Source organism: Haliotis rufescens, unplaced genomic scaffold, assembly GCF_023055435.1.
Source record: "Haliotis rufescens isolate VD_foot unplaced genomic scaffold, xgHalRufe1.0.p SCAF_8, whole genome shotgun sequence".
NCBI classification, from domain to species: domain Eukaryota; kingdom Metazoa; phylum Mollusca; class Gastropoda; order Lepetellida; family Haliotidae; genus Haliotis; species Haliotis rufescens.
The window spans coordinates 28,960,743-28,984,452 of NW_025964372.1; the positions used below are offsets into that span (position 1 = coordinate 28,960,743).

A 23,710-nucleotide genomic window follows, 5' to 3' on the forward strand; every position below is an offset into this window, starting at 1 on the left:
TTAAGGTGTTCACTTGTCCCACCTAGGTTTGATTCTACATATGGGTACAATGTGTCAAGCCAAGACTAAGTGATCTCCGATACTGCTGGGTTGTTGTTGAAGGAGGCATGAGTCCAGCCCTCTCTGTATATGGAGTCCCTATCATCTGAAGACACTGTACTAACAAATCTTTCTTCTTGTATGTTGCAGGCTGCAATGCTTGGGTTTGCTGCTAAACGACGATATCAACGTCTTCGTAAATCAACCTTGACCCTTCAAGCTCATATAAGAGGTCATCTGGCCAGGAGGTGTGTTTCTAAGCAACACAAAGCTGCAGGCATCATTCAGAGCAGGTTCGGAAGTTGGATGACAGCACGGAAAGATCGAGGAGTGTTCCTGGCCAAGAGGTCTGCTGCTATAACTGTACAGAGAGCGTTCAGAGCTGCTGCCAGCAGCCGTACAGCCCGAACATCAGCTGCAGCTGGCGTGGTACAGAGGGCCTGGCGAGGGTACAGCTGTCGCAAGCAGCTGGTGGATCTTAGGAGGTCTGTGCTCCTGCTGCAGGGATGTGTGAGGATGAAGAAGGTGAGGAAGGAGTATCTCCAGTTGAGGAAAACAGCAGTCACACTACAGGCGAGAGTCCGAGCCAACAAACTTTCAACCACAGCAAGACAAGACTTCCTGACTAAGAAGAAGGCAGTGACAACTCTACAGTCTCATCTCAGGGGCTACCAGCAGAGGGTGGAGTACGCTCACAACAGAAACGCTGCCATCTGCATCCAAAAACACTTCCGTGGACACAAGTATCGAGTGAAATTCCAGGCAATGAGACTAGCTGCGATAATTCTCCAGCGTGCATACCGGCTTCACAAGATGGCTGGTGATGAGCGGGAGGTGCTGCTTCGACAGACAGCTGCTTGTGTAACAGTACAGCGCTGGTGGAAGCTGCTGCAGCAGAGGAAGATGGAGAGGCGACACACAGCAGCTGCCCTCATCCAAGCTACATATAGGTGTCAGGCGGCACGACGGGAGTTCAAACGCACACAGTCAGCCGTACTGACTCTACAGACATCCTTTAGGAGGACGGCTGCCAGGGCACAGTTCCTTCGTACCAAGGCTGCAATTATCATCCTCCAACACTACACCAGGCTCCACTTGAACAAACGACAGATCCAGTCCCAGATGCAGGCCAAGAGAGATGCCGTGGTGCGGCTTCAGACATGTTGGCGGCGACTTCAAGCACAGAGACAATATGGCGCCATCAGACAAGCTGTGATGGTCATTCAGAAGAATGTACGTATGATGCAAGCTCAAATACAGTACAAGAATAAAATGGCATCCGTCTCCTGTCTACAGCGTCATGCCCGAGGATACCTACAGAGGAAAGCCTTTTTGTCTGACGTAGCCCATCGGACGTCTGCTGCTGTGAGGGTTCAGTCGTGGTGGAGGATGTTGGTGAGTCGACAAAGGTTTGTCTCACTGAGGCAGAGTGTAGTTGTCATTCAGGCCTGGGTCCGAGGCTGGCATCAGAGGAAGGACTTGATGCGTCAGAGGAAGGCAGCTCTTGTCATCCAGAGCTTCTACAGAGCTACTAGAGCTACTAGGGAGGCGAGAACAAGGTATCAGGTGATGATTGGTGCTGCTATGGCCATCCAGAGTGGCTGGAGAAGCTATGTCATCAAGAAACAGTTCTCGATCATGAGGAGGTCTGCTGTGAAGATTCAGAGCAAGGTTAGAATGGTGCTGGCCATGAAGAGGTACCACAACCTGAAACATGCCTGTGTTTTGCTGCAGAGACGTTACAGGGCAAATAAGATGGGTCAGTGTGTCAAGCAAGAGTTTGTCCAAACTAAATCTGCCGTTGTGACACTGCAGGCGGCATTTAGGGGGCAGAGATGTCGCAAGCAGTATCAGAAAACAAAAATGGCTGCTGTGAAGATTCAAAGCCATGTTAGAATGGTACGTGCCATGAAGAAGTACCACAACATTAGAAATGCCTGTGTTTTACTGCAGAGACTTTACAGGACACATAAGGTGGGCCAGTGTGTCAGGCAAGAGTTTATCCAAACTAAATCTGCCGTTGTGACACTCCAGGCGACATTTAGGGGGCAGAGATGTCGCAAGCAGTATCAGAAAACAAAAATGGCTGCTGTCAAGATTCAAAGCTGGGTTCGAATGATTCATGCCATGAAGAAGTACCACACCTTTAGAAATGCTTGTATCGTGCTACAGGATCATTACAGGGCGTACAAGAAGGGTCTGTGTGTGCGGAAGGCGTACCAGAATACCAGATGTGCCGTTGTGACACTGCAGGCAGCATTTAGGGGGCAGAGATGTTGCAGGCAGTATCAGAAAACAAAAATGGCTGCTGTCAAGATTCAGTCATGTGTTCGGATGTATCAAGACAGATGTAAATATAGACAAATCGTCCAAGCCGCCTGCGTCCTTCAGCGGAGATTGAGAGCTCTAAGAGCTGGTCAGCTCGACAGGAGAGTGTATGTAACCAACAGGAATAATGTGATCAAGCTGCAGGCTGCCGTGAGGGCGTGGATATGTCACAGGGCATTCCAAAAGACCAGACAGGCAGCCGTCACCATTCAGAAACATGTGAGGATGCACCAGCAGAGGATGAGATACAGGCAGCTGCAGCAGCATGTCAAGATGGACAGGGCTGCTGTAGTCCTGCAGAACAGATGGAGGATGCTGGTGGAGAGGAGGCGGTTCACGACGATGAGAGCAGCGTGTATCTGTGTGCAGCAGCAGTACAGAGCTGTGCTGTCCGGCAGGCAGCAGAGACAGAACTATGTACACATTAAACAAGCAGTGGTCACCTTACAAACTGCTTACAGAGCTGCTGTTTGTAGGAGAGATGCTAGGAGGGAACTATCTGCGTTACTTATTCAGAGTCACGTTCGCAAACATTTGATCAGATCAAAGTTTTTGTGTATGAAGAAATCGGCAATTAAATTGCAAGCATGTGTGAGGATGATAAGAGAGAGGAAGTTTTACAGGGAGCGGAAACAAGCTGTTTGTCATATTCAGCAGTGGTACAGAAGTATCAAATGTGGTCAGGGGTCTCGGAGAGCGTTCCTCATCATGAAGGGAGCAGCCATGACAATACAAGCTGTATGGAGGGGATACATTGTCCGATGTCGGTTGGCACTCTACCAGAAGAGTGCCACTCTCATACAAGCTGGCTTCCGTTCACACCAACAGCAGAAGCAATATCGCAAACTTCGGGCCACAGTCGTCAGCTTACAGAAGCTCTACAGAAACAACAAGGCAGCCGGGTTGGAAAGACAGAGGTTTGTCCAACAGAAATCTGCGTCTGTCGTCATTCAGAAAATGGTGAAAATGTTCCTAGTAAGGAGGCGGTTCCTGCAGCAGAAGTCCGCAGCTCTGACTATTCAGAGGGCGTATCAGTGTTATAAGGAGAGGTCAGCCTTCATCCAGCAGCGAGAAGCAGCGAAGGTCATTCAGGATAAGTGGAGGTCGACCTTATCCGCCCGGGTCCAGCGCAAGCAGTACCTGATCCTGGTAGGAGCGGCCATCACCATTCAGCAGGGATACAGGAGTTACCAGATTAGGCAGGACTTCCTTCACACACGCTGTCAAATCATCCGAGTCCAGGCTTGCGTCAGAGCATTCCTCCACAGGAAGAGGCATCAGCGTTTACAGCAAGCTGCTCGCACGATACAAGTCCTGTGTCGAAGAAGATGTCAAACACGGAAACAAAGGAAAGAGTTTTTGCAGATGAGGTCGTCGGTTAGCGTGCTACAGTCTGCCTACAGACAATGGAAGCACAGACAGGTTGGAAAAAGACACATCGCAGCCACTACTATACAGTCCGTGTTCAGGATGCTTGTCGTGAAGAAACAGTTCTGTTTGACCAGACAGAGAGTCGTCCTTGTCCAGGCGGTTATCCGAGGGTTCCTGGCGAGGTGTGCCTACTGCCACAAGCTGCAAGCTATTTCTGTCATACAAAGAAACGCACGGAGATTCCTACTGTTTAAGGGTCTGCGTCGGGTGGTCGCTCGACGGAGACGTGCTGTCGGTGTGATTCAGAGATCGTACAGGAAGTACAGGCACACTCTAGAACTGAAGAGACAAAAATCGGCAACACTGATTCAGAGAGCGTACAAGAGGCATAGGCACTCTCTAGAACTGAAGAGACAAAGATCTGCAACAATAATTCAGTCCACATTCCGAATGCATTGTATACGTAAGACTTTCCGACAGACCTGTCAGGCAGCCATCTTGATTGAGAGCAGTTGGCGAGGCTACATGGTGAGACGGACCTTCAGAAAGACACTACAGAAGCATCGTGCAGCAGTGTGTCTTCAGAGAAGTTACCGTGGTTACAAGGCTAGAGTTCATCTTCAGGTGAGTAACACTCATTTGCTATGCCTTCTCTCCATGTTCACATTCAAAACACATTTGTCAGTTACAAACCCAGATGAGATATTTTTCTAAGGACAAAGGTCGGTATGAATTTGATTGCAATGAAATAGAATTTGTTTTTTTGAAACTATTTCATTTGGCCTGAAATGAACTGGGGAATAAATTATTTTGCTTCACTTTTGAAAAATTTAACTAATTTATTACACACCCATTTTACAACAAGACACCTTTATTAATTACATAATGTGAGCTACCCGTGAAGATTCCAGGGTAGAATAGGTCTTCAGCAACCCATTCTTGCCGTAAAAGGTGACTATGCTTGTCGTAAAAGGTGACTAACGGGATCGGTTGGTCAGGCTCGCTGGCTTGGTTGATGCATGTCATCAATCCCAATTCGATGCTCATGATATTAATCACTGGATTGTCTGGTCCACTCAATTATTTACAGACTGCCGTCATATAGCTGGAATATTGCTGAGTGCGGCGTTAAACAACAAACAATAACAACAACATCATCCGAGGACTGGACTATTTTTGGCATCTGCTGGCCTTTCAAATGGGAGCATCAGTAGCACTGCAAGATCGACTCTCTTCCCAAATGTATAATCCAGAAGATAGACACTACTATCAGGACTATTTTCCACAAAACACCAGAGCTGCAGAGACACACTATGTCTGCAGCTCAAAACTGTATTATTATTGACATTTTACTTGAATGTCAATTCTGTGAGTTTTGCAGCTGCCTATGATCTATCAGACTCACAAACAAATACTTTTGAAATAGGGAGAGTATGCACACTCACACTTTACATTATATTATAGCTGAAATGGATAGAATTATCATTAAACTGCCCGCATGTTATCAGAAATGAGCTGTAACTTGATAATGCCCTCATATTGCTTGACGACGGGCCATTATCACGCCCGTTGTTAGGTGACATCATAGGATAGGGATAGGTGACGTCACGTTGAATAGTGACGTCATCTGGTTTGTTCTATGACTTTTCCATATTTGTAAAAGTAGGTCAGTGACATTCGTGTTGATTGCAGTAAATGCTTCAAAACCGATATTGCTGTTTCTTTTTATTTGATAACAATTCCATCCATTTTAGCTATAATAACGGTAACACTTTTTTTCAGGGCATTATCATTTGCAGAAGCCCTCGGTCTTTTCAAATGCCCTCCTTCGTCAGGAAGTTAAAAGAAGACCTCGGGCTTCTGCAAATGATAATGCCCTGAAAAATAGCGTTACCCTTATAGCAGTGCAAGCATCATGACAATTATCAAGGTTCAGAGTAACACTAATAAACAGAGTATTAAGTCGAAAGATCACAACATGCTTCGCCTTGTCTTCTTACGACCTTAAACTTTGTATTGTAAATGAGAGTAGCGCCCCTTGGACCAAGTGGACATTAAATAGTAATGTTGCCCTCGTGTCAACACATGCAATCTTGTGTTTTTCATTTTCCGAAATTGAACGGATGGTGCAGTCTAACGGTAATTACAACACATATCATAACATTTAAACCATCTGCTGACTCATGAAATCACATAGCCAACATCTTCACGATATGGCTGAAATATTGCAGATGTGATGTTAAATATTAACTCGCTCACATAGCCAACATGACATGACTTGATGAATCAATGGTCTCATGGGCTCCCCTCACCTTCACTGAACCAAGTTTGAAGCTAGGTTTTCCATTGAATGCAGATGTTTCTACTTGGTGTGTATATAAAGGCTATTATCAACATGGTTTTAGAATCTGCGCCTTATTGTTTCCTAAATCATCTCCGAGAAAGCTGTGCACTTTTTGACCAGGTTGTACTTTGAGAGAACACTCTTCCGTCGAATCATCAGATACAAATATTGTATTTATATGACACCCTTTTACCAACATCTTTTATCGACATGGAACTTTGATAATTGCAAAGTTTAAGAGAGTAATAAAAACATGACTACATTCATCCCTGTTACATATCATTTTTATTGCAACTCGTGTATTTCAAAAGTAATTAAAATAGATTTATTCAGTAAGCTTTTTCAGTTAAGTTTATGAACTGTCTGTATGAAGTGAACTTGCAATTCCAGGATGTAACATTCCAGACCATCCTCGTCATCTTTGACTCTGAATAAATAGTTAGATAAAACTGAAAGGCTATGAGGAATTACAGACTAACTGTGAATTAATTTTGTAGGTTCCTGCCATTCAGCATTAAAACACATAAAACATGATGCGTAATTCCGAGTTGCAAGCAGCCACTTTTTATCTTAGAAAATGTGGAGAAATATGGGTTTCCTAATCTCAAGTAGGAGATGAGCTCAGCTGATCCGTTGTTGGAATCATGTCACATCCTATCGATTGTGACATGAACAATGGATGATGTCGTCTTCATTTTGATTATATTCATGTTGATATCATCAGGGTAACAGGAGAGCTGTATAAGACAGTAGTGGTAGAAATGTGTGTTTGTCCCCTGCACTCACAAAGATGTTTTGGTGTGACCTATTGGAGTAAAGTGTGCCAGCATGAATGCTTTTCAATAAAAGATTCCAATATTTGCAGTATTTTCAGTTTGCAATGGATTTGATTCTTGCAGTCAATTTTGTGTTAGACTCATTGTCACAAATTGGTTGTGAATCTAGGAATTATAAGTCATTCACCACACAGTTACACTGGATGACTGGTTGTCACTTGAAGAAGTTGACTAAGACAGATATGGTGAATGTGCTAACTTGATGAGTACTATCTACGTTAGATGAGCTATATAATGTAAAGCTGTAGTTCAGAAAATGTCCCCACTTTTCATTGATGGATAAGAGCCTCATCAAGTTCTGAATCCCCAGATTTAGTATCTGAAGCTTTCTCTTCATTGGGTGTGTTCTGTTTCAATGTGTCTGTCTACTCTATGTGCACAAACAAACATTGACGCTGAAGATCCGGGTCAGAATAGGTCTTCAGTTACCCATTATTGCTGTAAAAGGCGACTATGCTTGTCGTAAGAGGCAGCTAATGGGATCAGGTGGTCAGGCTGGCTGACTTGGTTTATGCATGTCATCATATCCCAAGTGCGTGGATCGATGCTCATGATGTCAATCACAGGATTGTCTGGTCGAGACTCGATTATTTTCAGAGTGCTGTCATATAGTTGCAATATTGCTAAGTGCAGCTTTAAGCAACAAACAAACAGAAAACAAACAAACATTAGTCCCAGGCTTCGTGTTATAAACATCATGCCAAGGCAATATTATTAAAGTCATTATTTGCACATGCAAGTTATTGTAACTACCATTGCTAGTCTTAACCAGTATTTACTTCAACAACACTCCTGTAGAATAGACATCCTGCTTGTCACGTTGAGTCCAGCTGTCTGTTGTTGAGAAAGCGAACAATGTCTCGTGAACTACATTGTTAAATCTGTGCTCTCGTCAACTCGACATCAACTTGACATCAACTTGACATCAGAAGACAAGGCAATCTTTTAAATCCATGACCCAAATCCAACTGCAAGTTCAACCAAAATGTGCCCCAGATTGTAGTTTATCTCGAATTAAGGGATTTATCTAGGATTTCAACCTAAGTGCCCTTGGCAAGCAAATTGGGAAAAAGTTGCTTTTTGTTCAAAAATTGAAAGTTTTATTTTCCTAAATTCAGGGGTATTTTAAAATTAAATTTTAACATTGCATTCAATGCATTATGTTTAACTAAGAATTAAGGCCTCTTCCTTTATAATGTTCCTGTTATCAATGAATCACAAGACACCTTTAAAAGCCATAACATTGGTTATATAGCTGTAACAGCATAAACTGGGAAATGTTTAATTCCAATTTGGGAATTATAAGTAACAATTGCTCCAGACTTGGGGCCGAATATCGGCCTCTGAGCAGGTCTAGATGCATCCCTGGGATTTCCCAACATGTCAAATAGTGCTCTTGACATAATGAAATATTATTTTGTTTGAAAGTGGGAAAATTCTTATTTCGGTACATTCAGAAGTTTTATTAGTTATGAGTGGAATATAGTCACCTCAATTAAGCCATTACATTTGGTATGACTGTAATATTAACATGAATTGGGGGAAAGTATTTCCAATTTTGTAATTTTTACTGACATTTGCTGCAGACTTGGATAAACAACCCCTGTTACATCACAGGAACAAAAACATGCTTTGTTGATTGCATCTGGAACCTTTGGCAAAGCTAGAAACCTCAGGTTATCTAAACAGAGAAGTGATTCCCTAAACTATACTCTCTCCAAGATCTAAGATCAAACTATCAATCATTAGGCACTGCTTTCTGAGGACAAAGAGTGACAAATCCCTGCACGGGGACCTGCTTTGATGATTGTAAAGATAACACCACTTGTGATAATCATCCTGCTGCTCTCCCGCAGCTATAGAGCCTGGTCAGTGAAGCGTGGTGGGTTATGTCACCAGTAAATACCTGTTGCTGAGTGAATAATCACCCACTTTGAAGTCTTCACAATCGGGGATTTACTTGTTTTGTTAGTCCTCCGCCCCCAAGGTTGAAAAGTGAGGTACATCGTTCTAATCTGTTAACACCAATATGGTTTTATTACCCCCAGTATGGAAAGAAAGACTGGGTTGCCTGATGGGGATAGATACAAAAATGCTTACTTCAAAGACAAATCAAGACATTGTGATGGTGGTTTTATTACCCTGTTTTGAACTGCAGATCTCGCCCAAACGGCCTATAGCATTAGGTAAAAATGTAATTAGAGGTTAAGTCAAAAAGTGTTTAACGATTATGCCTTCTGTTTTTCATTAGTTGGTTTAAAAAATAGTTGGCCTAAACTTCAATGTAGATAGTCGGGGGTGGGGAGGGCATCAACTTCCAGATTAGTGCTGCTTCTAATGCATAAAAAACAACAAGTTTTAACAGTGACAAATATTGAAAGATAATTGATTGATTTTTTTCACTGTCAGCAGTAGTGATAAAATCTTGTTTTTGTTGGTCAGTCTTGATAACCAACTAAAAGCATATATGGCCTTATAAGCATAGATTTCATTGGGAATAGCTACCTAATTTCTACTGCTAATATAAAGACTCTTAAGCTAAAACTATTTTGTAGTAAATGGTTGCAATATGCATACTTTTAATTGAACACAGTTCATTATTTTTGTTCTTAATTTTTCATTTGAAGAGTTAGTCTTATCTAAAATACTTTTTTAAGTGCTGACAGATAATTAGGTTGTCATTAACTGAGTTTTATGTCAGCCACATCTCACAAGAATGTTGGCCCAAGTAGTCTGGTAATGAAAGTTACTGCTCGAGATCTCTGACTTCATCTCGTCCTATTGGTTACTTTCCTCGCAACCAAACATTGTTGATGTGTAAAACATCAATCAATCAACCAACCAACCAATCAATAATCAATCAATCAACCATTCAATCAATCAATCACTATAACCATAATCGTGTTTGTCAGAACAAGACCACAAGTTTAGAAGCTTGCCACTTTCAGTGCTTGTTCTAGTGAACTGGAGGGGTTGAATGTTATATGGTCTTAGTAGCAGGGTTATTAACATGGATGATGAGATCAGTTATAATAACAAATCTATGGTTTAGATGGGCTTTTTTATGAAGTTTAAATACATAAAGTATAGGCTTCTTTTACAGATAATAATCTTCTTGCCCAGGGATTTATCGAGACTTGCTCAGAGGTCAGATTTCAGCCCCAAGCCTGTCAGAAGAAATATCTAAATTGGAATAAAGACCTGCCCACTTCATGTTGATATATACTACTCAAAAGAAGTTAAGGATCACCCGATTCTTTCATATTGGTAATGTTAATCTGTCATGGCATGAGAGATTAACTATTGTAATATAAAAGAATCAGGTGATCCTTAACTTCTTAGTAGTATAGTTGTATGTAATGTGTCGACTTTCCCTGATACCTTGGCCAATAGAAGGTTTAATGGTGTGTTTTACAGTATTGAATGTAATGTTATCAAATATTAAAAGACCTGAATTTAACATGAAGAACTTAAAAAATCTAATTTTGACCAAAATATATTTCTTTTCTTAATTTCCTTGTCAAAGGCACTTAGTTTGGAATCCCATATAAATCCCTGATTCAATTTTAACTTCAAAATTGTTTCAATTTTGTCAATTAGTTGTTGGAATGTATGATTTTGGAAATATCTCTGAAAGCAAGACATGGAATTCTATGCTTTCAGTCTGTTTGATACAAACAAATGAAATAAAGCAAGCAGACCGATCTCACCTCATTAGATCCATTGAAAAATAAAATAAAATAATAAATCAATGCATGTATTATAAAACGACTAAAAAATACAGCGTGGTAAATATGATGAGCCCCCCTGTGCAGAGTTACGAGAGACTATCACAGATACATACACTAAAGACATCTACAAAATGATAAAGATTACACTAAAATCTATTACATATAAAACATATTGGGCAGACAGTAAAAGTACAAGCAAGCCTCTATGGAAGTGCCAGGTCTGCTGAAGCAGAGGACAAGTGGAGTGTCAGCTTGGCCCAGCTGCCCAGGGAGACATGCTAATTGGCTGGTGTTGTACAAACTCTCCAAGTGTGGCACCTTCACTGTGTCCTGTGTCAAGACTCTCTGTTAACATCACAGCTCCATGTTGTCACAAGCATGTCAATGACATAATCATCACATGGTTTTGTTCTGTGATTTTTAGTACTTGTTTACAGACACTACAGTCCTACAATTTCTGAAAATATAACGAAAAATATGTATGCAGGTTGTTGTTTTCTAAAAATGGCAATAAGTTTTTTGTTTTTTTTAGAATTAATGTTGAACTTTTGTATAAGCATGTTGCTGTTTTGGAAAGGGAAATCACATCTATGTCAACACTTAAAACAGTTTTCAATTCCTAGTCCTACCTCCTGCTATGATGACAAAGAAATCTGTAAAACGAGAAATATTACTGTTGTGGCCTAGGTATCTATTTTACCCATTAGTCTTACATAATACCAGAAGAAAAATAAGACAAAAATAATAAAATTGCAAATTCACTTGCCAAGCTTTTTTAGACCTTCTCACCCAGAAGCCAATATTCAGACACAAGTCTGCAGCAAATGTTGGTAAAATTCCCATATTTGAAATAAGGTATCCATATAAAGTGATCATAAATTTTAACTAAGTCTGTTACAGTTTGCATGTCAGTTAGATTGACACGATTGCACTGAATGCAAGAATTTTGATTTTTTTAAGTTCCAATTTACAACAGGCACTTGGTACAAAATCCTCGATAAATCTCTGCCAGGTTTGTTTTGGTTAGACCTTACACTCTAATTCCCCCTAAGTCAATGGTGCACACTTGTGTCTTTGAGTAGTGTGCTAGTGCTGTTCAAGCATGTCAGATTATATCACTGTACATGGCTATAGAAATAATGTGATTCTTGGAGGAGGTCACACCAGGGGACACCAAGTTGTTCAGCCTCATCGCCATCCCTGCTGATAAAGAAGGGAGGGTTTGGATTACACCGTGAGTGATTGTGTTGAGTAATCTCCTTATGTCCAGGTGGGAATTGTTAATTGAAGCGCGCTGCATAGACTTCCAACAACATCCACTGATTGACATCAACAATGCACTCTGACATGGCTCATGTAGTTTTGTAATTGTATCCCTGTGTACACAATTCTCATTACTAATTCCTTAGCTGAAAAATCTTAACAAGAATCATGATTATAATAAAAATAAAGATTGTGTGAAGTCACAACTTTTTTCATAACTGTTTTCTTTTTAAGACATTTAAATAAGGCAAGTTAAATTTTTATAATCTTTCATGGTCAAAAGGTTTATACGCAGATAGCCCAAGAAAATACAAAATAATGGAGTAATTATGTTAATTGCGAAGTAAAAAGGAAATTATTGCAAATAAATGTAAGATCATCTTTGGCAATATTTTATATCGTTCTGAGTTTATTCGGAAACAAAGGCTGTTGAGTCTTGTTTCAATCAAACACATCACTTGATTCTGCGGTTCATCAATAAATATAACACATCCAACAGTTTCAGCCTCAGATTCAATTGTATAGTTTTCATATATACTACTCAAAAGACATTACAGAACACCCTATTCAATCCCTTTTCCCAGGGTTAATCTGTCATGCCATTTTGTACTGCAGTAAATATGAAAGAATACAGTGTTCAAAACCGCGAATAAATAAGTCTTGTGTTCATTGATCAATCGGAAGCGGTGCTAATTGGGATTGTTCACTAACCAATATATTGGCAAATACCACCGTGGGTGCTTATTACATTGAATATGGTAATTCAATAAATTAATTTCAAACCAAGATTTGAATCAGTTCAAACTTCTGTGATTAATGTGATTACAGCTTCAAGATATAGAGTATAGTCTCTGCAGAATTCGTGTCAAGGCAACTACGAATAAATCCTTGAAAATTCTTCCCATATTCTAGACTTCTTAATGGCTTGTGATTATTGGCAGTGATACAAGACATTACACAGTCGGTAGAGTTCAGTATCTAATTAGGAATGTCCCAAGTCCAGTTCCTGAAGTAATTGCGACATTTACGACATTGGCATCCCTAATAAGGCAATTATGACACAATTCCAAGACACTTCCACCCATGATCTATATGTGATGTTGCTATTTACTGCTCTGTAATTATTGAATTAGCACACATCGCCTCATTAACATGACTAGAAACAATCCAGACATGTTCGTTTATTTTGACGAGTTCTGTCACATCCATGTTGAACAAAGTTCTGCCAGACATCATGTTCACTCAGGGGCCAGCCACTGAGAGAGCTATCCTACTGATGCCCAGCCCCTCTAATGGTAATTACTGACCCCCCAGGGCTGTCCTTGCCCCCAGGCGGATTGGGCCTTTGTAGAGTCCAGTGTCTTACACTCAGTGAGGGTGAAAGGAAGGGAGTTCTATCACAACACAATTGGTGCAAAGCAAAACAAGACTTCAAGAGGAGGGGGGCCTTTGTTTCAGGGCTGGACTGAGATGCTTGGGTGGATTCGGGTGTCGTTAAAATTAATCTCTATTGTTGAGGGTTGCGTTTGTGTAAGAGCGTGTACATGATCTGTGCCGTTCTATCTTCTACTTAAAGGCAAGGGATGGAGGGAGAGCTATCATATTCTCCTTAGACTGTTCCAAGGGGATACACACAGCACACCTGTTGAACATCGACCAGGTGTTAGACACTGATGGTAGCAGGGCATGTAAGACTCGCATCAGTCATCCTCCAACACCTTCCCGTTGCTGGGCTTTAGAGTTGGTGCTCCAATTAGGCTGCACAAATAAGAGTAGAAAGCTGTTGGCCAAGTGGGTGGTCATTAGTTGCAGATAATCTTCATTGGTGGTTTGACGCTCGACCAGACTGTTGAGTCGTGTCGACTCAAGTGCTTGTGACTCTCCCAGATTGTTGAGTTTGGCAGTCAAGCCTCAAAGAGGATATCATCCTTAGTGCTTGGAACATTTATTTATTTATTTCAAGTAGTGTACTATCTACATTGACAATGACACTGCTATACAGCCAGTGTTTGGTCGAGGACCCGACTGACCTCCCAGGCGGATGCTGTTTCTTCCCAGGAATATTGCTGAAAAGATTCCATGTTTATTTCATAAAGAAGCTACAAGCGGAACGGAAAGCTCAGCTGGAGATGTACGCCCAACGCGCCCGAGTCCATCTTGCGGCTGTCAGGATACAGACATGGTACAGACAGTGCTTGATGCTGCGTCAGGCACGACAGAGGATAGCAAGCGTCGTCTGCATACAGGTGAGTGTAGCACTTGCATAGCAACCGGAATCACAAGATTTGTTGGCCAGTAGCATGATTTGACAGTTTTTAATACACACTGGCAGTCTCTGGTAACTTTTGCTAAGTCATGTTGAAGGGAAAAGACTAGCCCTTACTTTTTACGTTTGCTTTCATGGAAGTTACTGTAGTCTTCTGATCGGGGTTGTAAAATAAATCTAAAGCCAGACCAAACTAATTACTTCTTTGAGAAATCACTCCTTTTGTGTCTTGTGAGCTCAAGGCGAAAGGATAGCGCTTTTCCCCCCGGGTTGATGTGTATTCTGAGAGGGAATACATGTTGGGGTAAATTGATTTTTAGGTGATTATTTCCTTCACCCAGTATTTCCGAAGTAACAGCCTTAAAATATGTGTCTGGTCTCAAGGAATCTGCTGCAGCTTTTTCACTTGCTCTTCTTGATCAGACCAACCAATGTGAGTGTCACTGGTGCACTGCTGGAATTACAGATATATAATATAATGGATGGCAGAACCTCACCGAACACATTGTCACACAATTTTAGTTCTGTTATTGTCTGGCATATTATACCACACACCAAGCAAAGATTCACATGGTTTTCTTTAAAGGGTTTTGTTTCTAGATATCTTGAGTGAAACATGCATCAGGTGCTGTGTGTAATATGTTTTAAGATTATGACCTACAAAAGTAATACCGTAATACTGATACTTTATGAACTTTTTAAAATCTACACATTGGATAACAGCCTGAGAATGTTCTGGTAGTGGAGTTATGTTGGTCAGTTGTATTATGCCTGTGTCAGCAGCATCTTAATCTTTATCTCAACTTAAACAAGATGACTTTCATCATAGGACTCTAGAGTGAGATGCGCATGGCGCATGGTGACTGACTAACTGTAGTAATGTGAAAGAATAGTAGACATGATGGACTAGTTGCTTTGACGGGCTCACCAGCCATCAGGGGTCCTGTCACACCCTCACACTTGGGTGTCAGTAGGCAGGGGTGCCAGGCTTGGATCTCGTTAAGCTCCATACAGCAGTGGGTAGATAATGTTACCACAAAGGTCATTCATTGATCAGGTTAAGAGATCACTAGGTCATTTTATCAACCATTGGTTAAAGCTATTAACACTCATTGTAACAAATAGGTAAACAATGTCAGTATGACAAGATAGTACTGTAATGTTATATCCCCAGATAGAGGTCTAGATTTTCCTCAGGCCTGAATCTCCCAATCACTGGGTCTCCTTTCCAGTTTATATGGAGATGATTTTTTTCTATCAAAACAATTTATTTCAGACCAAGTTAGCATGGTCTAGTTGTCAAGGAAAGGTGTTCAGACATTACATGTGTATGTTGCAAATGAAGCATGGGTTTACAGTCTTTGAAGCTCTCATAAAATCTATGGATTTTAGTGTGGTGTCCACCACAGACATATACTAGTAGATCACTGACTGTTGATCACATGCATTTTGTTCAAGAGACTGTCTTGCTAATCAGGGATACCCTCCCGCATGTTTGCAGCGTCGGGTACGAGCATTCTTGGTACGCCTGCACTACGTGAAGCTTCACGAGAGTACCGTGCTGCTGCAGCGGCGGTGTCGTCAGTGGTTGGCGTCGCGGCAGAGGTCAGCAGTGGTCATCCAGAGGGCAGTGCGTCACTGGCTTGTTAGACAGAGACAACACCAACTCCACAGACAGGTGGCCAGAATACAGGTCAGTCTCTTGATGCAATGCAACAGTACTGGTGGGGGTGGGTGCATGGACTGGCAGAGGAGTGGGAGGAAGCCATATACAGGTCAGTGTCTTGATGCAATGCAACAGTACTGATGGGGGGGGGAGGGTTGCAGCTGTGGGGGTGGGTGGACTGGCAGAGGAGTGGGAGGAAGCCATATACAGGTAGGTATGGGGGTGGGGGTGGGGGGGAGTGACACAGGTGAACTATGTGTGTGGTGGCGATAAGGCTAGCACATGTTTTGTTGGTTCCATTTCCAATTCGAAATGTGATAAGTGTAGAACGATTCATTTATGATTTTTTAAAAATTGCATGTGAGTATTTTAGCAATTCTGAATGTTGATCGTTGTGTTGAAGTGAAATTCAAACAATGACATGACAACAATAACAGTTGTATGTCAAATGATTTGACTTAAAATGAAGACCCTTTTGTCCATACTGAAATACATCACTGGCTGAATATTGATGATTGATGATGTAATTTTTCACAACGAAAAAGTAATTGTTATAATAATTGATTATATTGATTTGATAACCACACCAGAAGAGTGAAGCCAATCAATCAGTCACTGATAATAGACCATCATCTACACAACCATCAAGGTGTGTGACAACCCTGCTTATTAACTAACTTCCACAAGTGTGTTGACTGTTGTGTGCCTGTTGCTAGGCTGTGTGGCGAGGGTATCGGGCCAGAAAGAGCATCACTTGTAAGAAGATCCGGCGAGCAAGGGCCCGGTGTCATGAAGCCAGTCAGAATGCTACCGAGGACAAGAAGCTGGGGAACCGCACAACGTCCGCCCTGGACTACCTGCTGGAGTACAAGAGTCTGTCTCACATCCTGGAAGCCCTCATGCATCTCGGTACGTGGCTGTGCTTCTGGTTCTTACAGGCAGTTAGTGGGGGAATGACAGGATAGGATTAGCTCAGTTAGACATGGGGGAAGCATCTGTAAGGCTTTCAGGAATTTCATGAATAGAAACAGACCCAGGATAGTTCTGTTCTTCAGAGATCTCTCTACTCACATCTATCCAGGACTGCTGTTTTTGAGTTCAGAGTACTACAGCTCATGGAAATGGGGTCCCAGGCTGGTGATCTGTGCACCCTTCATTTGATTTCCAAGAATATTTTTGATGATCAGTAAGCGTGACATGGTATTTCAGTTTTACATTGAAGTAAATCAACCTTCACATCCTGAACTGTGACTGCTTCAGAATAGAATTGTCAGTTATGTCTACAGTGTTGAACAACGTGATGATTGAAACAGCCATACATTTTCTGATCCCACAGGACAAATATTAATTAATTGCTCCAATTTTCAATCTGTATTAATTAATAATTTGTATATTGGAAACAGTTTGTAGCATTTGTAAAATATCCAAAACTAGTTCATATTCTTAATTTATCTGAATGTGTATGGTATTATATTTGATTTATCTGATATGTAGATATCGTTGACATGTATTTAATATGCCAACTGCAGCCTGATTCCCAGATCGTGACTAGATTCCACTTTCACTCACCTCCTCCTGCTCCTTCAGATGTAGCTACTCGACTGTCCCCGCGATGTTGCCAGCGTCTCGTGGAGGTGCACGCCGTCCATGTCATCTACCGCCTCATCCGCAGCTGCAACCGCAGCCTGCCACACATGGAGCTGATAAAGTACTCCGTCAACATCCTCCTCAACCTGGCCAAGGTAAAATATTAACTCTTTTGTTTAATAATATTGGGAAAGTAAAAAGGAAACATTTTAAAAGTGATGTCTTAATCATTTTTAAAAAAGGTGTCAGTTAGGGCTAAATGAAAATAATATTTTAATTCTGTTTTGATGAGGAAAGGGGTCAGCGTCTCAACTCAACTGGGAGAAAGAAAGACTTCTATTGTGTTTGCAAGCATAACTGACATACTTGCACATGAATTCCCAACTGTTTGGTATCTCCCCTTTATTCATTGATCCACTGGGTTGTAACTTCTCCTATACATGTACCCCCTGATCATGTAGCCCATTATTCAAAATATTTTTTTAAATCTAATCTGGAGTTGAAAAGAGAACCTGGCAATAATTGCTCTCCTGCCCTTTGATATACAGTTGATATACAACCCGTAACAGGAACAAAGGGTCATTCCTCGAAATTCAAGAGAGCAGCGAGATTTGTCAATTATATTTACGAGCATGTAGGAGTTAAATTAATGTCCTTGTTTTCTTCTCCTGTGCAAATTTAAGTCAGGTTCATCCAAAACGTATTCCAGCTATATGACGGCGGTCTGACTGACATCATGCACATCTTTTATAGAATGCACCATGTTATCTCTTTCCTCTCCCCCCCCAGTCTTTATCATCATCATCATAGTTAAAAACAATAATAATAATATATACATGTACCAGGATCACCCAAACCCTCTTTGCTACATTTTTTATTTTATCTGTTGATGCTAATAATCATAATTATTATGATAATTATTTTATTATTAGGCTATTTATATATTGTTTTTCCACAACACACAGGAGCATGCCCAAAGGGCACAGTTTATTACACAATGACTAAGATTTGTCATGCAAACAATCTGTACACCATCTGTTATTTAAAATATTTTTCAGTTATTTCATTCATTGTATCTCACTTGTGTTTTGTGTCAACCAGGAGGATAACTCCATCTGTAATGTCCAAACATGCCACCAAAACAGATTTTAGAAAGAAAACAAAACAGGATCTTGTTAAACACACTTAGTATAAAGTATCAGAGGTATATTGAACCAGGAAGCTGTTGAGAGCCAATTGCACCTGGCCAAGTCATCGTGCTTACTTCAGCAGTGTCTAGTACTGCCTACTGTAGGCACTCGATGAGGAGTAGACATCATCGTGACAAGTCTTCCTCACAAGGAGATACTCAGAGGGCACTTGACTGATTGTTCTTCCGGCTGCTTGTTTCCTCAAGGCTGTGTTCTATCTGAAGGTTCCCCTTGACTAGCTTTTATATCAGTCTAGTGGGGATTTCCAAGGACAGCGCCTACATAAAATGATACCACAAACTCCAGTATCAGTCGCTTCACCTTATAATCATGGGAATCCATTGGTCTTCACCCACATAACCAGTTTAGTACTATTTCCAATGTGTGTTGCTTGTCAAAGTTGTTTATTCCTCCCTTCATGTCTTTTAACTCATACACAAATTTATTTACCTCCTCCATGGTCTAGTAGAGTGTGCCAAGAGAGTGGAAGGTTGGCTGTGTCATACAAAAATACATTTAAAGATGGTACTTGTTGTTACCCTGCCTGCATGGAGTCAATGTGATGTGTCCATATTGAACTGTGGCACATGGTGTCTCTGTGGGCTAGCATAGAAAACTGGCATTGGTCTGGACTAGTACAAGCAGCCACACTCACGCAAAACACTACACGCACGCACGCACGCACGCACGCACGCACGCACAACATGAATCATGATTTACAAAAGACATTGTCAGAACTGAGAAGTGATAACATTTGCTTTCTTAGACCATGTTATGATGTCATGGAAAATTTTGCTGTTCCTTGAAGGACAATTGTCTGACATTATCAGCTACTTGGGACAGGTAATTGTTGGGGACAGGTAATTGTTGGGGGTCCTCTGCCTCGCAGGTGGGACCATATTGTCAACTGTGATCTACTTGACACTGGGAGGCTGGTGACAGTGGCGCACTCTACTCTACTTTCAAGAACTTGATTGCATAACACTGCCTATAGAATTGTTACATAGATGGGCTGAAGAAGTCATTGCCTGAACCTGTCAATTTCTCATTACTAAGGCAGCGTTAGTTAAATGGAATATTCATGCTACAACTAAACAGACATACTGTTTATACCCAGTGCTTATTATTTGCATCCTACTCAATACTGCAATATTTAGCAGCCTGTCAAAGTGAGTGTTATACGACTGCTCTCCTGTTTCAGTATGACAAGACTGTGAATGCCGTCCATGACGTTGAATCAACTGACATCCTCGTGGACCTAATGCAAATCTATCGAGAGAAAGGCAGCGCCATCTTTGCCAAGACCTGCTCGCTTCTCGGTATTCTAGCTCTGGATCCCCATAGAAGACAGGTTAGCTCTTAGTTTTCTGATTGCTGTCTACTTCTCCAACAGTGTTTGACAGCTGCGTGACTAATTGTAACGGTGAGATCAGACAAAAAACTACCAGCAGAAAGGAATGATGTCAGATCTCTCCGTCATTCTGGGTTAGCAGTTAAAAAGTAGGTGTTGGCTATTTTTGGATCGTTCATCAGTTTAAGAAAGAAAATGGGGGGAAAATCTGTCAAAACGACTGACGATCTGAAGTTAATCACTTGTTCTGATAATGTAACATTATCACCTCTGACGTTATGAACAGAGAAATATGTTATACGTCATATTGCATCCTCTGATCTATCAGTTAAGAGAGAGTTGCTTAAAGGCATATGTGCAAAAAAGATTTTCGAACACAACGTGTTACAAGGAAGAACCTTATGTAATTTGTGTTAGGTATATTCCCTGAGTACAGTACCTTAAAACAATGTACCATTTAGTAGTAGAGCATATCCACATTGATCAAATCTATCTCAGAGGCTTCTTGAAACATTGTACATTATGACAAATCAATACGTGTTGTATTACATTGATGAAAGACCCGTGAAGATCTGGGTTCGAATTGGTCTTCAACATGTTTGTCATAAGAGGCGACTAATGGATAGACATCAGGCTCACTGATTCGTTGTTATCGTCTCCCAACTGCGTAAATAGATGCTTGTGACGTCAGTAGCTGGAATATTGCTGAGCGCAGCAACAAATATGACTCTGACAAACCTTGGATCACTGCCAGCTGCGTGTTGCACGCCCTGGAATAACGCAGCCTGAACAAAACTCCCCGCACAGCAACACAATTATACATGCAAGTAAAATACCACGCGAGCTATTTGCAGGGATTTAGCTAGCTCAGCTCAGAGGGTTGTCTTACCCAAGTTGCAGCAAACGTGCATAAACATTCATAAATTAGCGTTAAAACATACCTTTTATGGATCTGTAGAGATGACGTGATAATAGGACCAATATAGAGAAAGGATTGAATTTGGGCAAAGACGATAGACTGGGCAACAAGTGCTATTACCAATGGTGCAGAGGGATGCTACATGACTCATGCACCACTGTTGAACTTTCTAGACAGAATATCCCAGTGATTCCACATCATTCTGTGCTTCCTAAGGCTGAGACAATACATATTGTTTTATGTGTACATAGAAGCGTTAAGAATGATTGTGGCTGCTACAGCTGGAACATATTTAAGACTAAATCCCTGATTTGTGCTAACTGATCCTCCTATGACACTCAGTGTAGAAGGGTTAGTACATTTAAGGCCCTAATGGATTTCTTTTTTCATCTAAATTAATTTTGTATATAGATTTATTGAAATTCTATATGATAAAACCCTATACAGCAATACTTGGTAGTCTTGTACAGCCTCTTCCTTTGATCTTGAAATCTCTTTGCATATACAGTAAACTATGTTTATAATGAACTGACGGATATGACGAACATATATTTTTGTCCCGGCCATTTGCTGTATATATGCTGTACATATGCTTATGACGAACTACGGTTATAACAAACTTAAAGTGGCCCCTTGTTCGTTGTTACCTGTAGTTTACTGTATATTTTTGTTGTAAAATTTGTAGCTCCCCACCATTTAACATTTTTCATTCACTCTCTCTCTCTCTCACTCACTCACACTCACTCACTCACTCACTCACTCACTCACTCACTCACCCACCCACCCACTCACACCACACCACACCACACCACACCACACCACACCACACCACACCACACCACACCACACCACACCACACCACACCACACCACACCACACCACACCACACCACACCACACCACATCACATCACATCACATCACATCACATCACACATGTGTTGAATTTTACAGACCCCCCTCTTTCACTGTCATTTTTTTCCGTGAGTTGCCACTTTCCCCCCATCCCAGGCTCCATAATAATGACCAGTCCCTCACAGGATTTAACTGAATGTGGTACGTGAATCTATATATTCCCCGTCTTCCTCCAGGAAATCCTGCAACAGACGAAACTCATGGAGAAGATCCGCAGTATCCAGAGCCTGGTGGCTCGCAAAAACAAAGTTGATGAACGTCACAAGATTGTCCAGGCCAAGATGGCTGCGACACGCAGCTTCAACTCCACACTGCCACTACCTACACCAGTCAAGCGGAGACGTATTCGACCAGAGTGGACTCTGAAACGTGACAGTCTCCACGCCTTGTCTGATCCCCTACCAGCCATCAACTTTGTCCTGGAGAACCTACATCTGTCCACAAAGTGATTCTGGAGAGAAGGGAGGGTTGCCAATATTTATTCCAGTGCTACAATTACACACAGTCTTGATACAGGGTATAGTGACAGCTTATGGAATACTGTATATGCTCCTCAGTAGTTCATATATCAATAACCATGTGATGTAGCTGGTCCTCACCTAGCTCCATCCTCCTAACTCTGGGATCAGATCACTTTCAAAAGACAATGTCATGTCTGACCAAGGCCCATCTCTGAAAGGACAGTGACCTGTCCGGGCTAGGGCAGTGACCTGGTTTGACAAGGGCAATGACCTGGCTTGGCAAGGGAAAGGATTAAGTTTGGGCAAAGACGATAGACTGGGCAATAAGTGCTATTACCAATGGTGCAGAGGGATGCTACATGCTTCGTGCACCACTGTTGAACTTCCAAGACAGAATATCCCAGTGATTCCACACTCATTCTGTGCTTCTTAAGGTTAAGACAATACATATTGTTTTATGTGTACATAGAAGCGTTAAGTATGAACTTGGCTGCAACTGTTCGGAAAGTGTGGAGCTTAATTTCTCTACATGTTATCATTACAAATTATGTACGGTCAAACACCCTTGTGAAGGGACCTATGTAAATACTAGTTATCCAAGGTTTGACACATAAAAATTATGAATAAAGAAGGAATACAAAGGGACCAAGCTTTTACTTCAAGACAACCATAAGTTCGACACGGTAATTGACTGTACATTATGGATCATGAAATGAATGTCACTACCGTGATTTGAAGATGTGTCAGAAATATCGAAGACGTTAATGTTTGTGAAACTTTCTTTGCACCCTACTCCACTTGGTAACATACAGTATTGATATGGCTTCAGTACTGAATTAAATAGTAAACACTGTAAATACATGGACACTGATTTGCACAAACTAGTTTACAAGCAGCTCAAATTATCCAGTGATCTGAGATGCCACAGCTTACTTTAAGTAGCATCCCTTTAGCTGTGTCTGGATCCACTGAGCCGTGTAGGTTGGCGCTGTCATGATTACACTGTAAACAATAGGATTAGTTTAGAACTTAGTTAAGTGTCTCAAGACCTGCTTGTGATAACTAGATGGGCAAAACCATCACACTACATTACCATAGTAACTTTATATTGTCTCTCTTATGGTGTAGAGGACTTCACTGTTTCTTAACTTTCTCTGCTAAACCTGTCCTCCTATATGTATTGAATCCACTGTGATTTAATAAATGCTATATATAAACTATGAATCATTGTTGTGTTGATATCAATAATCTATGCAGGTAGAACAGTCCACAGAGTTGATATCTGAAACCTAGGTTAGAAAGGATCTTTCTAACTGGGTCACACGGAACCAAAAAGTTCACAGCTACACAGAAAATAAACCTACACATCAGAACCTTAATTTTCATAGGCTGTTTGCCTGAAATATGGTAATTTTTGGCAGGCTTAGTCATCTAAAATTGAGACT

General features: G+C 41.3%; 1 protein-coding gene across 2 annotated transcripts in view; it reads left to right on the forward strand.

Annotated features, from left to right (window-relative positions):
- Positions 1-23,489, forward strand: part of LOC124120369 (abnormal spindle-like microcephaly-associated protein homolog) — a 51,980-nt gene extending 28,491 nt beyond the window's left edge. For both annotated transcript variants that reach the window (XM_046483174.2, XM_046483175.2), the window contains exons 18-24: positions 190-4,362; positions 14,009-14,158; positions 15,680-15,871; positions 16,561-16,753; positions 17,432-17,586; positions 19,823-19,972; positions 21,981-23,489. In XM_046483174.2, the coding sequence (XP_046339130.2) occupies positions 190-4,362; positions 14,009-14,158; positions 15,680-15,871; positions 16,561-16,753; positions 17,432-17,586; positions 19,823-19,972; positions 21,981-22,253 (5,286 nt within the window). In that variant the 3' untranslated portion in view covers positions 22,254-23,489. The remainder of the gene's footprint in view (positions 1-189; positions 4,363-14,008; positions 14,159-15,679; positions 15,872-16,560; positions 16,754-17,431; positions 17,587-19,822; positions 19,973-21,980) is intronic.
- The last annotated feature ends 221 nt before the right edge of the window (positions 23,490-23,710 follow it).